The sequence below is a fragment of the Osmerus eperlanus genome, chromosome 12 (genome assembly GCF_963692335.1).
Source record: "Osmerus eperlanus chromosome 12, fOsmEpe2.1, whole genome shotgun sequence".
Classification (NCBI taxonomy): domain Eukaryota; kingdom Metazoa; phylum Chordata; class Actinopteri; order Osmeriformes; family Osmeridae; genus Osmerus; species Osmerus eperlanus.
Genome location: NC_085029.1, coordinates 11,897,672 through 11,916,210, shown reverse-complemented (window position 1 = coordinate 11,916,210; position 18,539 = coordinate 11,897,672). Strand labels below are relative to the sequence as shown.

The 18,539-nt window shown below is 50.2% G+C and overlaps 1 protein-coding gene across 1 annotated transcript; it reads left to right on the top strand.

Moving 5' to 3' along the window:
• Positions 1-4,929: 4,929 nt before the first annotated feature.
• LOC134031177 (rho GTPase-activating protein SYDE1) lies at positions 4,930-18,132 on the top strand. The gene is made up of 8 exons (XM_062474708.1): positions 4,930-5,301; positions 11,656-12,531; positions 12,707-13,699; positions 14,156-14,385; positions 14,781-14,907; positions 15,001-15,194; positions 16,119-16,404; positions 16,508-18,132. Exons 1-8 carry the CDS (start codon positions 5,217-5,219, stop codon positions 16,951-16,953), a joined length of 3,237 nt encoding a protein of 1,078 aa, XP_062330692.1. The 5' UTR covers positions 4,930-5,216; the 3' UTR covers positions 16,954-18,132.
• Positions 18,133-18,539: the final 407 nt, after the last annotated feature.

The following is an 18,539-nucleotide window of genomic DNA, read 5'->3' as shown; positions in this document are numbered from 1 at the left end:
ACCTTCTTGTTCTCATCAGGAGAGTCATCAGGACACACACACACACAGGTACTTGAGAGTTTGTCAAATACATCCCCTCACACACACACACACACACACACATACCTTCCTGTGATGCTCCCAGCTAACAGGATTACTGCGGGCCCATAATGGTCTGTAATCTGCTGGAGGAGTGAGAGGATCAGCCTACATTAGGGGACTATGTTTAAGAGCATTTCACACCTTTCACATCATATGGTATTAATCCATAGATTAAAAAGCCGCCCTTTGCCCTAATAAATCCCCGTCACTGTCTGGCCTGACGCCACAGGGTGTGTGTGTGTGCGTGTGTGCGTGCGTGTGTGTGTAGGTGTGTGTGTAGGTGTGTTATCACTGGAACCGTGTCCATGTTAGACATTGCATTGATTATCAATATTTCATTACAGTGGATGGAGCGTCCAGATCTCCTTAGCTGAGTCAATACGCCTACAGGACAGAAGATATGAGGAAAGTTCACAGCCTTTCTTTTTTATTTAACATCTATTCCTTCACAACAATCTCCCAGAGATCAAATCTCCTCTTAAAGAGACACCAAGTCCAAGAGAGTCCTGAGAGAATTTGTTTCACCCTGTAACTGCAAGTGACCTTTGAGGACAAACTGCGGATTTCCAACAAAGGTGTTCACCTTAAAATGTAGTCTAAAATGAAAATGCCTGCATGACGCTGGAGTCTCTGCTCTCCATGCTCTCCTTCCTCAGGTGATCAAACAGAGTGACCATTTGAACACAAAACAGCATACAGTAATCCCTGTTGAACAAGTTTATCACATAATAAGCTTCCTCCCTTTGAAATCCTGCAGACTGAAGACACACGCATCGTGCCTGGTAAGATAAAACATTCAAATGTGGACAAATCTTAAATTGGTTTTGACAAACTGGTAATTAAAGGGAAGTTTGCATGTCTTTGTGGATCTCAAATGAAATGTAAAACTTCCTCCTCCTCCTCTTCTTCATCATCATCAGGCTGTTCATTAGTGCCCCCCCGCCCTGCAGCAGCTCTGCCAGCTCGTCTTTCTTCTCCTCAGTGGGGGGTCGTGGCGTGTGAGACTTCCTTCCTGCTTCATTCTGCTGTTGAAAGGTGGACGCCACGGCGCGGTGACATCGTCAGATCAGCCGGGGAGCGCCGCTGAAACACACCCAGCTGGTTAGTTGATGAAACAGAGCCATAATTACTCACCAAAAACATTGAAAACGGCTTCTTCACAACTGATCCTCTGCATTGGGGAGGGGGGGGTCAATCCGACCCCCTCCTCCGGAGCCCAGAACCTGCCTACTCCCTGCCTTCTTTGTGCCACGCAACATCAGTAGCTTTAGCAGCATATAGTACCCCCCTGCCCTCCTGACCACCTTCTTGCCTTTTACATCCCCCCGACCATCCTGTCACCCCCATAAGCCACAAGGAGAGGCTACGCAACCCCCCCACCCCCGTCATCGCTTTTCTGCCACCCTAACCGGCACACCCCAGTGGCAAAGGACAACATTTAAAAGATATAAATAACAGAGAGAGCGAGAGAGAGAGAGAGAGAGAGAGAGAGAGAGAGAGAGAGAGAGAGAGAGAGAGAGAGAGAGAGAGAGAGAGAGAGAGAGAGAGAGAGAGAGAGAGAGAGAGAGAGAGAGAGAGAGAGAGAGAGAGAGAGAGAGAGAGAGAGAGACTGGCTCTGCTGTCTGCATGCTGTATGAGTTCCCAGCCCCAGGCCCTCCAGTCCCCTGTCTCCTATATTCTGCTGCTATATTCCCAAGGCTAAATGATCCATTCACCAGGCTCCAGTATGTATGAAGAGTCCCAGTCCCTACTGTCTACATTCCAGACCCCACCCCCAGCTCCTATCTCCAGGCCCCAGGCCCCAGGCCCCCAGGCTCTATTCACCATTCCCCAGGCCCAAGAGCCTATTTACTGGCCTCCAGGCACCAGGATCCATTCACCAGGCCCCGGGCTGGGCTACCTGGAGGCTGGCCTACCTCCGGGCCAGAGAAGCATGTCCGCCCGTCTCCCCGGACGACTGTAATCAGTTTTATCGGGCTGTAAGCCTGGCACTGAACAGAGAGCACCAAGCACCTCTCCTCTGCAGCAGGTGATCAGAGCACAGGGAGCAGGGATCGGACCGGACTCATTCCCTCTCGTACTGGACTTACACCGCGCTCATTCCCTCACACAAAGGCACGGAGGAATGGGAGCAAGGCCCCTGTGCTGCCCTCCCTCCCCCAGCTGAGGGGCTCTGGCCTGGCTGGGGATGCCCAAGACTATCAACCTGTCCTTCAGGACCGGGGAGACCTAAGACTATCAGCCGCTCTCAACTGGCGGAGCCTGGACTGGGCTTGGCTGCTGTCTCTGTGGATCTCCTCCACCTCCTGCTCCTGCCGGGTCTCCACATCCTTCTCCTGCTCCTTTTTTTCTTGCGCTCCCCCATCCTTTTCCTTCTCCCAGTCCTGTTCTTCCTCCTCCTTCTCCTCGTCAGTAATGAAAAGGGGCTGGAGGGTTGGGGTGGGTGGGGTTGGTTGGGGGTGCTATTCATCTGAGGCCCAGCCTCATTTATTGTGGAGAACGAAAGAGAGAGAGAGAGAGAGAGAGAGAGAGAGAGAGAGAGAGAGAGAGAGAGAGAGAGAGAGAGAGAGAGAGAGAGAGAGAGAGAGAGAGAGAGAGCTGCCACTCAGACCCCATTCTGCTCTGTTCAGGCCTCTGTGATTATATAAGGCTGCTTTTTTTTGGACATGGAGTTACATAAGCGGGGCTGTAATTTAGATATGCAAATTGGACTGAGGGGTCCAATCCGAAAGCTAGGGCAAGGTGAGGCCTGGGGGAGCTCACCAATGAGAGCGCCACTCCCCTACATAACGCTGTGGTGGTTGCCCTGAACGGTCTATGACTGAAGCCCTTAGCAGAAGACTCATCACCATCAGCCAGGGTTCATCTATATTTCATGTTTGCTTGTTCTCCAAAGCACTTTGCTGCTCCTCTTTGATCTCACAATACAGAGTGCTCTATTCACATCCGTGAGACGCCTGCTCATCCAATATCAGCAGTGTTTAGAATAGAATAGAATAGGATAGGATAGGATAGGATAGGATAGGATAGGATAGAATAGAATAGAATAGGATAGAAAAGAATAGAATAGAGACAGTCTAATATAACTTTTCTAAAGTTTAGCTTTCTTTCATGTGGACGTTGTGGTGCTCTCACAGTTATTAATTAATAAATATTTATCTATTCTTTTTAACATGATTTTCAATCTCATTGTTAGAATTTCATGTAATTCCTTAGTTGATGTTAGATATAATGTGACAATTAAACACAATTAAATCAGTAACATCCAGTGAATTTCTAAATATTAAAGTTTGAAACATTGATCTTCTAAGCAAATGAGTTTGCCTGCTGTGTTCTGTTTCTGCAGAGGACACAGCAGGAGTTTTACATGGTTCAACACTGCCACCCTGTGGCACAGTTATTGGCACTCCCTGTCATCTCCCTCAGTATATTTAGATATTTACTGTGCAGTATGTATATTCATACAAATGACCAATAAGACAATGACAATAGAAGAAGATAGATTAGAATATAAATAGAAAAGCCAAGGCAAAGTTAGACCAAGGCCAAGTCACTTTGAGAAAGAAATCTACATCAACTGTGCACTGGAGGTGTGTATTTTTGTGTCTGTGTGTGGAGTGTGTGTGTGGATGCTTGAGTGTGTATGCGTGTGTGTGTGTGCGTGTGTGTGTATGTGTGTGTTTGTGTGCAAACTAGCCAGGACGACAGTCTAAAGATCACCTGTCTGCCTTTGTCAAGTTAAAAGTCTAGAATGAACGCCATTTCAGACGCTGTTAAATTAGCACTGTTCCCAGAAGGGCTCAAATCAAATAAACCACCACCGTCGGAGTCCAAACAAGTTAAAAGAACGTCCTTGCAGGCTTTATCCACTAAAGCAATACTATCTGCAACAACCTTCTCAAAGGCTAAAGGCTCCCTGTGGAGAATCACTCAATACAGATTTGGCTCCTTAAGAAGCAAGAAGAAGCCCTGCAATTGGCCGACAGGACCCGGACACGGCCCAGCCCATCACTCACCCCGACCTGATTACATTGACCTGATTGGCCCTGCTCTAAGGACACATAGCTGCGATTGGGTGATTTGCTTAGGCTAATGCAACAATGTAAATGACCGCCATCGCCATATATCTTCATCACACACACATACGCGTATACACACCATGTATCTTCATCATGCACACACACACACACACAGAGACACACCAGGCTGGGGTCCTAACCCCCCTGGAGACTGTCTCATTCAGTTTCCCAGTCCTCCATCTCAGGGTCTAGTGGGTCTGAATGCTGGCAGATTGTATTAGGGCCACTCTGAGCATTGAGGCTATTGATCATAGCAGAAGTTCTCACTTCGGCATGGTGATACAATCCTCTTTGAATCACAGACTCAATACTGAGGTCATTCTTTTTCTTCATAGTTTTTTGTTGCTCCGCCAGATCTTTCTCTCTCTCCACACACACACACACACACACACACACACACACACACATACAAACTACGGACGGAAAGTATGGACTACTACCCCCATCTAGTGGTTCAAAGTAGATAAGCTGTAAAGTACAATAATGACTTTATCAACTTCAAAGGATGCGTGTTGTGTCTTCACACAAATTAGGACACAAAGTTTTACTATTGACAAAGCAGAATCTGCTCATCTCAACAACTACTGATGCATACAAGTATTTACTATATATCCATAACATACTTTTCCAATGTTGTAGTGAAATAACAAGATGCCTTTACATCCACATGGTGGCAATGACTCCTAACTTTCAGTCAGAAGTTGTTCAAGACAAAGTCCTGTTTTCCCCATGGGACCACAATTCCCATGAACACTTGCGGTTCTCCCTCATTCCCAAACGCTCTCCCTTAGTAGTGGAGGTCAGAAAAAAAACTTTGGGAAAGAATCCCTGGAATTTGTTTCCTGTGAAATTTGGCAAGAGTAGCAGCGGACGAGCGGACGGCCAAGAACAGGGTCGCATTGAGCAAGGTCTGAGGAGATGGGAGCTCAGAGCAGCGCAATTACAGACGGAGTGGGGAGAAAGATGAGAGCGAGCGGAGTTTAGGAAAGTTTACTTCTACGGGAATTACCCACTTTCCAACCTCGCTCGGAGCGGACAGACTTGAGGGATTTAGACATGGCTGAGCCCTTGCTGAAGCGAACCTTCTCGCGGCTGCGGGGAAAGGACCGATCCCGGCGGAAAACGGACACCAAACTCAATGGTAACTTTATAGCCAGATTGAAATCCCCAGACTAACATTTATAGGTGTTTAGATGTATAAGACATGTAGTGTGCCGCTCACAAGCCGTGGATTGTGGGAATAAATACCCAACAGATATGTTGTATACATGGTAATACCCCCTATTCCGAGGTTGGGACATGATTTGTTCAGTAGCATTATGTCGTTTTTCACACATCAGTTAATAATTAGGGAAGAGCGGTTGGTGTAATTAATGGGCGCTAACCTGAGTCGACCTTAGGCTACATCAGTGATGTAAAAAATGTGGAATGTATCTGTACAGTTTCGCAACTGAAAAGTCTGTTCTTGCATTGTTTACATTCTCGACCAGCAAGACGGACTAGGGTATCGGCAGAGCGGCACAAAGAGGGAGGGAAGGAGGAGGGGGTGCGCCATGAGAAAGAAAGGGCTACCGTTATCTGGGAACGGGCCAAACGCAGACATCGTTTGCATAAGTGCGAGCATTACATAATTGATCCATTCACTACTGTAGCAATACTGAACTCCGGCAGGGTGGGGCTGTCCGCTCCAGACCCAGGAACCCGGGGTCTTCCGCTAACTGCATGTGCCGGTCTGGCAGGTCCTGACCCCTGACCTCTTGGTCAGTGGACCTCTTGGACCCACTCCTTCCTCCTACTTAGAATAGATGTATGAAAACCATTGTGTGTGTGTGTGTGTGTGTGTGTGTGTGTGTGTGTGTGTGTGTGTGTGTGTGTGTGTGTGTGTGTGTGTGTGTGTGTGTCTGTGGTGATGTCCATGTTATCACCACTCATGGTTGACTGTGAAAGAAACAAAGAAAGGGGGCTTAGGGACTAAGAGTGCATTATTCACTGAGTCACTACTACAACACATGGAGTTGTGAATCCAGTCTTTCTGAATAGTTGGCTGGAGTTTCACCATGTAGGGCAGGGCCAGACAGGGCAGGAGTCAGCACCAGGCACTGACTTGGCACTGCACTGCTGTAGGGTGGGCCTGGGACAGACAGACCTGTGTTTGCCCCCAGGTTGACCAGGGCAGGGACAGACAGCAGTGTTGTGTGCGTGTCTGTGTGTGTTTTATCTCCTTCATTGTCTTTAATTGCAGCTGACAGGCCAGACCAGGGAGTGACACCAACATTACCTCCAGTCAGGAAAGGGTTGGCCTGCCTGTCTACCTGCCTTTCTATGTGCCAACCTGCCTGTCTACCTGCTCGCATTCCTGCCTGCCTGTCAGTCCATAGTCTCCCATAACTATAGAAGCATCCCAGTTAAACAGCCTGCAGACACGTTTTGTTGAAGGGCAAACTTAAAGAGTTCACCGCTGTCAGCTTTTCTTACCTTCTTTTTCTTTCTCTTTCTTTCTTTTCATCTCTCTCTCCCTTTCTTCCTCTCTCTCTCTCTCTCTCCTCGGACTGGAAGCTTCCAAGACAGTTGACTGCGAAGTGCTAAGCTTACATATTTGTCTCTCACGCATGTGTCACCGTCAGCCATGTGCATGTTTGAGAGAGGGGCGAGCTGTTTCTGCAGGCCGACCCGAGTGAGTTTTGTTAGTTAGCTGGTTGATGTGCTGGGCTGCCAGAGGGTTAGTGTTAAGGTCAGGGGTCAGGGGTTAAGAGCCGGGGTACTGTGAGGACAGCAGTCCTCGCCTCCGCAGTGTTCCTGACCTCAGAACTCAGGGGAATGTTAGCCTCTGTATCACATTTCTGCCCTCCTCTCTCAAGTCCCCCCCCCCCTCTGTCTCCTCCTCTTGTTGTTGTCTTTCCACATTCTAATGTCCTTGCCTCCGGTGCCCTCTGTCCTCTCCCCCTCTCCTCCTGTCTGCCCTCTGTCTTTCCCCTCTGCCTCCCTCTCTACCAATCCCCCCTCCCACCCGTCTTTGTCCTCTCTCCTCTGTGCACCCCCCCCCCCAGAATGTCTCTGTGTTATGTCTAAAATAGGAAAAGTTGCATGCTCGACGGTTCACTGTGTGTGTGTGTGTGTGTGTGTAAACGCCATGCCACTTGAACACCATAGTGTGTGTGTGTGTGTCTGTCTGTCTGTATAAACGCCATGCCCCTTGGACACTAAACTCTGTGTGTGTCAGTGTGTGTCTGTCCTTTGATACCTCTCCATATCCTGAGAGGACTTATCAGATTGAGAGCCAAAATTAGAAGCATTACAGACCAGAGAAATCTGGCAATTTTCTCCAAACCTCAGCTTCACACACTGACTGAGGTGTGTGTGTCTCTGTGTGTATGTGTTTATGTGTGAGAGAGGGAGTATGACAGACAGAGCTTAAGGCTGGTGTTAACATGTTTACCTTGCTTGTCTGTCCAGCTGCGGGTCAGAGCATTAGAGAGGTGTAAGCATGTGCTCCACACAAGTCTGCTGGCCTTGGTACTGAGCTTGTCGTGTGTGTGTGGTGCTTGTGATTCTTAGCTCACCGGGAACTGTCAATAGAACTCTTTATCTTTGACCATCTGTTAACCACATGAGTTCTGACACACAGAAGACTCTTTCTCTCTGCTCTCTTTCTTCTCTCTCTTTCTCGTCCTCTCTTTCGGTCTCGCACGCTCTCTTTCGGTCTCTCTAATGCTCCATCTTCCCCCTCATTTATGCTTGATATCCTTTTCATGCGTCGGGAGGGACTGGCTTTCTGAAACCGTAAGTCCAGATCCCCAGCCCTCATAGTGGTGAGTGTCTCTCTATGACTCACATTCCCATAGTTCCTATGGTACTTGGCCATCACACTGGGCCATTAACTACTATTGTCACTCAGTTTCTGTCCCCGCACTCCCAGGGTGTGCCACATAAGACCTCCAGCCAGGTAGATGGGGTGGGCTGAGAGTTAAGTCCGTCTGCTTGAGATCAGAAGCTTGCTGGTTTCTTCCCCAGCCTTGTCACCCGGCCCAGTGCCTCTACGCGGGCCCCTCAGCCTGATGAGCTGAAGGGGGGGGTGAGACCCAGCAGCAGATGTCAGGGTCCTGTCCCGGGTTTGGACCCGTACACCAGGCTAAGGAAACAGGCTTACTCCACAGTAGCGCAGCCTAAGGCCCACCTCCATTATGCAATGAAAACAAGAGGACCGGTCAGACACAAGCTCACTTCCTCTACTCCCTGCTTCCCCTCTTTCACTGTAGAAATATTTATATTTGCAACAACAAAAAAACGTTCTTTTTTTACTACTTCCTTTTCCTTTACTTCCTGTCGGCTGCTCTGTTATAGTCGTTAGACCCCATTAGGGAGAGAGAGACAGACAGGGGTACAGAGGAGGTGGTAAAACATTGTTTCTAACTCATGAAAAGGCACACATGTACCGAGGATGGTTCTGTTTGTCTGGTCAGCGAGAATTAGTCCAGGGAGACTGACCATTGTGTTTAAGCTTGGTGTCACGTGCTACCATTCAGAAGTCTCTGGGTTGATACAGCTCTTGTCTGTCACCACTGACCTCTCTGGAACTCCTTTATTGACCCCGGGATGTCCGATGACCATTTCTTATTTCTAATAACGACCAGGCCTGGAGAAAAACTCAGCAACACAACATCACATGATGCAACATCTAGGATAATGTACCGTATGTTCACTTAGCAGGGGGGAGGTTGAACTGCTCTACCGCTGAGCTTTACCCATCCCCAGGTATCTGTTTTGTCCCCAGCAAAACAGGTGGAACAGAGGTTAAGAAGATACTGTACAGCTACAAAGGGAACTGGTCAGTCCTTGCATGCATGCAGTGGTCAGAATGTTGTTAGTCATAAGTGGGTCTGTGTGTGTGTGTGTGTGTGTGTGCGTGTGTGTGTGTGTGTGTTTGCGTGTGTGCGTGTGTGTGTGTGTGTGTGTGTGTGTGTGTGTGTTTGTGTGTGTGTGTGTGTGTGTGTGTGTGTGGTTTACACGTTGGGATGTTAGGGAGTTTCTCTGTTCTGTATCTGATGATCCTCCACACGGTTCCTGTAATTTAGCCCGTACAACTTCCTCTGTAAGAGCATCCCTGGAGGGGGTGTGTGTGTTAGTTAGCTAGTGCATTTGTTTGTTTACCGTATATCTCTAGGATTTGGAACCAGGGAGTGACTGAATGCCCTCTGCCTGGACTAAGAGAGAGCAGTGGGGCAGTGACTGACACAACTCACTTGTCAGTCTCTCTCAAACATGCACATGGCTGACATACTGTGTACACACATTTCTTGAAAGTCTAAAACACAATAGACATAGTATAGGGATTTAGTGAAAAGAAATGATATACGTAGTATACAGAGAATAAGTAGAAAAGTATTTATAATAGACTTCCATCTGACTGAAGCCTAATAAGGAAACTCCAGCCAGCCAGCCAGCCATAAGGAGTTCTGTTGTGGTCACTGTGCAATGCATTGTGGGAAGGCAGTAAAAGGATTTTGGTAGAGCCACCGATCTGCTGCAGGCTGAGAGAGATGTATGATCTCTCCTCTCACCCACCTCCATCTCTCCCTCTCTCTCACCAAAGCCTATCTCTCCATTTTTCCTATTGCTCTCTTTCTCTCTCTCTCTCTCTCTCTCTCTCTTTTAACCACAAATTTGCCCTATGTTGAGAGAGAAAGAGAAATAGAGCGAGAGAGATTAACAGTATATCCTTTTTTATTTTTCCCCTCATTCGTTATTTGAGCATCTATGAGACTTACACAGGACAGGATGGAAACTTCCAGAACCCCAAAAAATCCAGCCAGCATTTGGAAAGTGGCTCAGTTTTCTGGCAAGGTTGGAGAGTAGAACGATTATTACTTTACTGGTTATAGCCGGGAGGGAGAAATGTGGAGTTGAGAGTATCATAGAAAGGGAAAAACAGAAGTCGGAGAGAAAGAAAAAGAAAGGGGGAAGATAGAAAAAGAGTAGAGAAAGAAACATGGCTGTACTGTGGAGAGTCTAGGTCACCGGAGTTCTACAGTCTGTAGGGACTTCAGTTTATGACTGCAGACCTTGTGTGTGTTAGTGTGACTTAGTGTGTATCTGTGTATTTTAAGGCACTGCCATGAATGGTGAATGGATGCATGTGTGTATGGATGTGCATTTGAGTGTGTGTCTGGGGGCATGGTGTGTGTTAGGGTGTGTGTGTGTGTGTGTGTGTGTCTGCAGCTGTGCAGGGGCCTAAGCACAGAGCGGTCATTGACATCTGCAGGACGACAGCTGTTTGTTCAGCCAAGGCCTTAGACCCCTTTTCCCTCTCTCTCTTTCTCTTTCTCTCCCTTTAGTCGTCTAGACCAATTTATCAGAGAACAAGAAGTGTGTGTGTGTACTCTGATAAGGAGCTGCACATTAGTTCCAAACCTCAGCACTTTGTGCCTGTTGGTTAACGACAGAGATCTATTCTTGGACTGGATTTTTAACTTTTAACCTCCCCAAACGCTCACACACACACACCTCTCTAAGGCCCTCTGATCCTAGCGTTGGCCCTGCAGTGAGCACAGGAAGTGGTGTGCCGTCTTAGTCCCTGCCTCACTTCCTGTGAAAAGGAACAGCCAATCGGGCTAAGTGTCAACCCAGGAAGTTGTCCTCCCGCCCATGTGTCTGTATTTTGCTGGAGCTCTGCCTAGTCTGCACTAAGACTTCTGCACTTATCCAGGTCTAATCAGATCTGTGGATTTAAGTCAACAAAAGCACATAGAACAGCTATCCTGGACCCCACTTGATTTGTTTTTACAATTATGTTTGGTGTCTGTCATTGAATGAGGACAGTCACAAGGTACACACACACATATACATACATGCACACATACACAAACACATACACACACAGCCAAGTGGGGAAAGAAAGGAAGGATGAGGGCAACAGGAAAGAGAGCAGAGAAGAGGTAGGGGGAAGGAAGGAGGGAAGAGAAAAGAACAGTATGCGGAGAGAGAATTCCAGATGTGCAGGATGTCAGAGGGAAAGGGAGAACGAGGGAAAGACAGGGGTAGAAAGAGAGAAATGGGGTGAGCGTGGAAGAAATATTTATCCAACAAACCACTAAACTTCTCTCCATCACTCCCTCTCACATTCTCCCTGCCCCCTCCTCTCTTTCTTGGTTAGTGCCTCTTCATTCCCTGGCTCTCTTCTCCCCTGCTTATGGTCATCATGACTCACAGCAGAATAGCAGGCTCTGCAGAGCAGAGACAAGCATGTTTTTCTTGCGATCCAGTCACAGAGATTCATCATCGTCATTTTCGCCCCTATTTTCATCTGACCAGTCCTGCCCTGCCCTGCTCCAACCAGTTCTGCCCCCCCTGACCAGTTCGGACGTGATATGATTAGTTCAGCCCACATCTGGGCAACACAAAACCAATCGAACGTGATTTCTTTCTTATCTTTCTAATCCCTCTTGAGGAGGATGATGATGATGATGCTGATGACGATTTTTGTGTGTTTATTCTACAGACATACAAGGGAAGAGCGACACCACTCAGAGCTCATCATCATCATCGTCATCAGCGATGGTGTCTGCACCCCCCCCGGCAGAGGATTCTTCCCCCCCTCGGACTCAGATCACCGTTGCCAAGAAACAGCAGTGGGCCAAGCAAGCTTGCTCCTTCAGGGACCCCCATGCCCAGGCCTCCAGTCTGGCCTACAGGTCTCAGGATCGGGAAAGCAGCTCAGGAAAGGCCCAGGCTTCTCCACAGGCCTGGAGCCAGAGGACAGTGACTGAGGAGGGCTTGGAAAGGGGGCGTGCCAACTCAGGCTGTGAGCAGACGCTCTCTACGAACCCCTGTGAGTCTCCCAGCATCGGCACAGGCCTCCCAGAGCTCACCCCGCCGCTGGCTGGCATCCCTGAGATCTGTGTCCCCTGTAGCACGGTCAAGCTCTCTGGCCAAGGAGCCTACCTTCAGAGCCTGGACAGGAGTAGCCGAGCCTGGATACTGTCCACAGGAAAGGCCCAGGCTTCTGAGGAGGCCAGGTGGCTGCTGCCCTCTGGCTGTTTGTCAGAGGGAAGGCAGCAGGGCCTGGATGGGGACAAAAACATCTGGTACAACCCCATCCCCGAGGAGGAGGACTCTGGGGGAGGAGCAGGCAGGATAGACAGAGAGAGGGACAGAGACAGAGAGAACCCCTGGCGAAGGAGAGGAGAGGCGGAGGGAGGGGGGGACAGTGTGCTCGACCCCCAGACCAGAGCGCAGAGGCGGGCAGGGCTGGTGGTGACGGCCGACATCAGTGGAGGGGCAGCGTGTCTGGAGCGCCATGCCACCCAGTGTCCACCAGGTGGAGCCAGTCCAGGGAGTGCCCACCGCACCACTGACATCACGGCAGAGAACACAGGTAGAGAGAAACCACAAACAGTAACAGGATAGTAGTTAAATCGTCTTTAAAGTTTGGTTGATGTTGAATTGATGTTTTTCTTTTGGTTTTCCATTTATGTTTTAATTCTGCCTACTTTGTCTTTCCCCATTTCTTTCTCCTCCCCACCCCCCCCCCCCCCCCCCTCTCCTCTCAGACCTGCTCCAGTGTGAGCCTATGGTGTCCGCGTCATCAGACAGCCCCGCCTCTCAGAAAAAGGGGGGCGCGGCAAGCACCAGCGGAGGCGGGGCCTCAGAAAGCCCCGGCTCTCAGAAGCGTGGGGGTGGGGCCAGCAGCATGATCGACAGGATCAAGTCTCCGGGCACCGTCAGGAAACTCTCCATGAAGATGAAGAAGCTTCCGGAACTCCGACGCAAACTCAGCCTGCGCTCCTCGCGCTCTGCCCGTCAGACCGCCTCCAGCCACTCGGCGGCGAGGGATGGCGAGGGGTCGTCGGCGCCCCACTCTCCCTCCGGCGGACGCAAGGAGACGTCCAGTAACGTGATCAGCCGCTACCATCTGGACACCAGCACCCCGGCGCGCCCGCAGAGACGATCCTCCAGGGGGCGCCACACCAGCAAAGGGGGATACCTGAGTGACGGGGACTCCCCTGAGCTGCTCCCCAGGCAGGCCTCCTCAGCCCCCCGGGGCAGTGGGGGGGTTGCAGGCCAGGAGGGAGGGGTGAGGGAGGTGAGCGGGTTCACCCTCTACAATGGAGCCGACCAGCCCAGGTGTGTCCACCGGGTGTCTGGCCTGCTGACTGTGCACCTGCTGGGGCTAGGCGAGCTGCTCAGGTGCCCTGTCTCCCAGGGCCCTGGTTCTGTTGTCCCTGGTCAAGGTTCCACTACCCCACCTAGCCTTGCTCCTGGTTCGACTGCCCCTGCCCCCTGTAGGCCGGAGGCCAGCAAGGAAGTGTTCTGTGCCATCCAGGTGGACGGGGTGACCCGCGCCCGCACCTCCCTCCTCACCTGCCGTGGCCCCGCCCTCCCTCTGAACCACACCTTCCACCTGGAGCTGGAGAGGGCCAAGCTGCTCCGTCTGGTGGTGCTCAGCCCACACACACCCAGTACCAACCAGAGCCAGGGCCAGAGCCAGACCCGCAACCGTGTGTGTGGCCTGGGGGCCATCTCCATACCTCCTCTGTTCAAAGGTAGGTAGGAGGTGTGTGTGCATGTGCTGCTACTCATTTGGAAGTACTGCTGAAGCGTGCGTAGCTGAGGATGGGCTTAGTGACAGCAAAAATTAATCGAGGACTTTACTTCCTCCTCTCCTCCCCTCTCCTCCTCCCTTCTCCTCCTCTCCTCTCCTCCCCTCTCCACTCCTCCCCTCTCCTCCTCTCCTCCCTTCTCCCCCTCCCCTTTCCTCCCCTCTCCTCCTCTCTCCTCCTCTCCTCCCCTCTCCTCCTCTCCTCCCCTCCCTTATCCTCCTCCACTCCCCTCTCCACCCCTCTCCTCCTCCCCTCTCCTCCTCCCCACCCCTCTCTTCCTCCCCTCTCCTCCCCTCTCCTCCCCTCTCCTCCTCCCTTCTCCTCCCCTCTCCACTCCTCCCCTCTCCACTCCTCCCCTCTCCACTCCTCCCCCCTCCTCCTCCCCTCTCCTCGCCCCAGCGAGTCGTTCCCAGCAGCTGTGTGTGCGTCTGGAGCCCCGGGGCCTGCTGTATGTGAAGCTGACGCTGCAGGAGCAGTGGGACCCTCCGTCCCCCCGCCCCTCAGACCAGCAGCCCCCTGCCGTGTTCGGCCTGGAGCTGCGCCACCTGGTGGACAAGGAGGGCTCTGCCTTCCCCGTGCCACTCCTCATCCAGAAGTGTGTGGCTGAGATCGAGAAGAGAGGCCTTAAGGTACGTCTGCATGTAAAGTGAGTCACTGTATGTCTGTCTTTGTTTATGTATGTGTCCAATCAGTTCTGTGTGTGTGTGTGTGTGTGTGTGTGTGTGTGTGTGTGTGTGTGTGTGTGTGTGTGTGTGTGTGTGTGTGTGTGTGTGTGTGTGTGTGTGTGTGTGTGTGTGTGTGTGTGTAGGGAGTCAGATGGCTGAGCGGTGAGGGAGTCGGGCTAGTAATCTGAAGGTTGCCAGTTCGATTCCTGGCCGTGCCAAATGACGTTGTGTCCTTGGGCAAGGCACTTCACCCTACTTGCTTCGGGGGGAATGTCCCTGTACTTACTGTAAGTCGCTCTGGATAAGAGCGTCTGCTAAATGACTAAATGTAAATGTAATGTGTGTGTGTGTGTGTTTAGGGGGTGGGCCTGTATCGTCTATGTGGCTCAGCTGCTGTGAAGAAGGAGCTGAGGGACGCGTTTGAGAGAGACAGCGCTGCCGTGACCCTTAATGAAGACCTGTATCCAGACATCAATGTCATAACTGGTCAGCACTCACACACACACACACACATCCTACATCATACACTAGCAGTGTCTCCTTCCTGTATGAGTCCATATGTTTTATGTTTCTGGTCAGGCATTCTGAAGGACTACCTAAGGGAGCTGCCGTCGCCCCTGATCACCAGGACCCTGTACGAGGTGGTGCTGGAGGCCATGTCATTGCGTCCCTCCCGCGCTGCAGACCTGCGTGCTGCAGAGTCCTGGGCTGCAGATCCCCAGCTGTCCCAGAGCACTGTGGCCTTGCTGCAGTGTCTGCCTGAACCTGAAAGAGTGAGTCAGTCCTGTGTGTATGTGTGTTCCTCTCTCTCTGCCTTGCTCTGTCGCTCTGTTTCTGTCCCTCTATCTCTTTCTGTCTGTCTTTCTCTCTGTCTCTCTCTCACCCATCCCTCAGGGAAACGGAGATGTCCTCTCATTGTTGTGGTTGCCTCTTATACCTATCCCCTGGGAGATCCGAGAGAGACAACTCGTCCTACTGGGCGGATGGGGGGGGGGGGGGGGGGGGGGGGTTGAGGGGAGGGGCGGGGTGGAGGGGTAGAGAGAGAAGGCGGAGAAAAGAGGAGGCATGTGTCTGGCTCGGGGCCACAGAACAGAATGTTTCTCCCACTCTCGACCTCTCACTCTCCATTTCTCTCCCCCCCCCCCTCCCCCTCTCTCTCCGTCCTCTGCGAGCTCTCTGATGGCCAGTCCGATGTTTGTTTGTACGACGCAGGGGCTGACGAGCTTCACCTTCTGTTGGCCACTTCCTTCCAAGATCAACAGAATGAGATGGATCCTCCCCCCTTCCATTCCCTCTCTAGGAGGAATGCTGCTGCTGGATCACTGCTCGAACATACTAGGACATAGTCCTCTCTGTGGTATTTCGATCACCCAGCGAGTGTTCTGGTTGATCCTCTTAGAAACACTGAGGTCACATGTGGTTTAGCTTCCCCATCCATCCTGAGTGAGGTTCAGGGGTCAGAGGTCAGGGGTATGAGTTAGGGAGGCTGTGGTGGTGATAGTTGCGCACCACAAGGCAGCTGTACCAAGGATAACACTACTGCTCCAAAGCATGACTCTTCCCCCTGCTGGTGATGCTGTGTAACTACCCCTTGGTGTCGTCTCTCCTGGGTGAGACCGTGATGCCACCTGGTGGACAGCCTGAGTAACGGCCTTCTCTCCTCTCCTTCCCCCTCCTCCGTCTGTCCTCTCCTCCAGGCCACTCTGTCGGTACTGCTGGACCATCTCAGCCTCGTGGCCTCCTACAGCCATAGTAACAGGATGACCCACCAGAACCTGGCTGTGTGTTTTGGCCCGGTGCTGCTGACCCCTACCCAGGAGGCCTGGAGGCCCTATCCTCCTGGAGGGCCTGCTGGGTCTGGGGGGTCTGTGGCGCCGGCGGGCCGAGGGGGACGGAGCTTTGCGCACAGTGAGGAGATTGCCAGTGCTGTGGACTTCAAGAGACACATTGAGGCCCTCCACTATCTGCTGCAGCTCTGGCCAGGTGTGGGAGTTGGGGGGTTGCATGAGTTGATGATTATGTAAACCACATGGCTCAGTTTTAATCCTTGTTTTTGCCCTCCTCTCCCTGCTTTCCTTCTCTCCAGTCCCTAGAGCCAGAGACAGCAATGAGCCCCAACCCCTTCCCACCTTACCCAGCCCTGTTACCCAGAACCCCTTGCAGCGGCATTGTCAGCGTCTTCCCCTGCGCCTCGACCTGCCGCAGGATGTAGTGGTGTCACGGAGGGGGCGTGGCCGCCTGGAGAGCCCCCCTTGCAATCGTTACGCTGGCGATTGGAGTGTGTGTGGTCGAGACTTCCTGTCTGGGGAGGAAGCTGATTATGACGAGGTGGCAGGGAGCGAGAGTGACCCAGAGGAGGAGGAGGAGGAGGAAGAAGAGGAGAAGAAGGAGGAGGGATGGTCCTCGTATGTGGATGACTTTACCCTGGACTTTGATGCTCCATTCAGCTGCAGACTAAGTCTGAAGGACTTTGATACACTGATCTCTGACCTGGAGAGAGAGCTGTCTAAACAGATCAATATCTGTCTTTGAGGAGAGGAGACAAGATGAGAAGAAAAGGGGCAGATAGTAAAAAAATATATATACTAGTCAATTACCAGAGAAAGACGACAAGCAATACTCATTGCTTCAGTAATGTCCACACAATCTTAAAGTCTTGTGATATAATCTTATTAGAAATCTTACTCCCTGTCAGACTACCACAAACGAAAACTATTCTGCACCAATAGAGGGCAACATTCCAGTTCCCCTGGCAAACATCATGTGTGCATCAGCTTCTTGGTAGAGCAGTTTCTGTGCCTTTTGAACAGGTGCCAGTCAGTTTGACTTGCATACTGGCATTTGTTCAGTAAAGCTTGTGCCAAAAAGTATTTATTTATTTGTCGAATCCAAAGAAGTTCAGTTGTTTATCCTTAGCAGAAGGATTTGAAGATGTAATTCTATGAGAATTACTTTGAGAAATCCCCAGGAATATGGAGGGCTGATAAACAATATTATTGTTCTAATTTCTGACTAAGAACATTGACAAATCTGACATTTGATTATGTCAGAGAATGCTGTGTGTTTCTGGTGTTTTGCACAGTAGATGAAAGCACACTCACACATGCACGCACACGCACCATTCCGTACCAAAGATCCCCATTATGATCCAGGTTGAGTGTTATACCTGAATGTGAATTTATGTGAGTTTGATTGAAACGTAAGCACAACTCTCACTGTGGGGACACACACTTCTGCTTTAGAATCGCATGCTCTGACCAAAAGCTCAATTTACAAACTGTGTTGCACTTGAATTTAGAAGGAAAAAAAACACCCATCTGTTGTTTAGTGATGTTTTGCTGCTTACTGTGTTATGATTCAGTACACAAGGTAGTCAGCGTTTAGTATTTTGATGTGTGCACGGTACAAAATTTGATCAACTGTGACATTTGAAGCCACATAAGGAATGCTATGGCCATAAATTGGAGCAGTCGCTCCAACAACAAAAAACGAGACAGCTTCCTTTGTTTGTTTTTGTACTTTGTTATTGAGTTGCATTGTTGTATGAACAGTATTACTTGGTATTGCACAATTACAATAAGCACTTATGTTGTTTTCTATGCATATCTGTAACCAAGGCTTCCAGCTCACTTTCTTCCTGGGCCTTGGCAGCCAGCCAGTGTTATATCAACCCCAAAAAAATAAAGCACATTATTCTATTTGCAAACCTTCCATGTGTATTTGTTATTCGTGTGTGCATGTGTGTGTTGAATTATCCTTGAAGTGATATTGAAATTGTAGGCTATGGGGAACTATTCCAAATAATGTCCATTGATCAAACAGCTGCCATGATTGTTTCACCAGACTTTAGATCCATGGGTCTTAGCGAATCTTAATAAAGTATAAATAATGCCAAAAATAATTTCACTTCTATACATCTGAAGATGACCATCAGAATCATATAAACATTCCTCACCAAGATGAACTTAGAAAACAACCAGCAGAGGTCTCTCCAGTGTTGATTTTGCACCAGTGCAGCCAAAACCCACCAACAGATGGCGATGTTGAGCAATAACATAATTAAGGGCCAAATACAAATTTGTGAAACACGTAATAAAGAGTCCCCTCATCCCCTGAGA

Coding starts and splice junctions, on each gene's coding strand:
- LOC134031177 (XM_062474708.1), top strand. CDS start 5,217: ATGGCTGAGCCCTTGCTGAAGCGAACCTTCTCGCGGCTGCGGGGAAAG. Junction 14,908..15,000: donor AGACATCAATGTCATAACTG/GTCAGCACTCAC, acceptor GTTTCTGGTCAG/GCATTCTGAAGGACTACCTA. Junction 16,405..16,507: donor TCTGCTGCAGCTCTGGCCAG/GTGTGGGAGTTG, acceptor CCTTCTCTCCAG/TCCCTAGAGCCAGAGACAGC.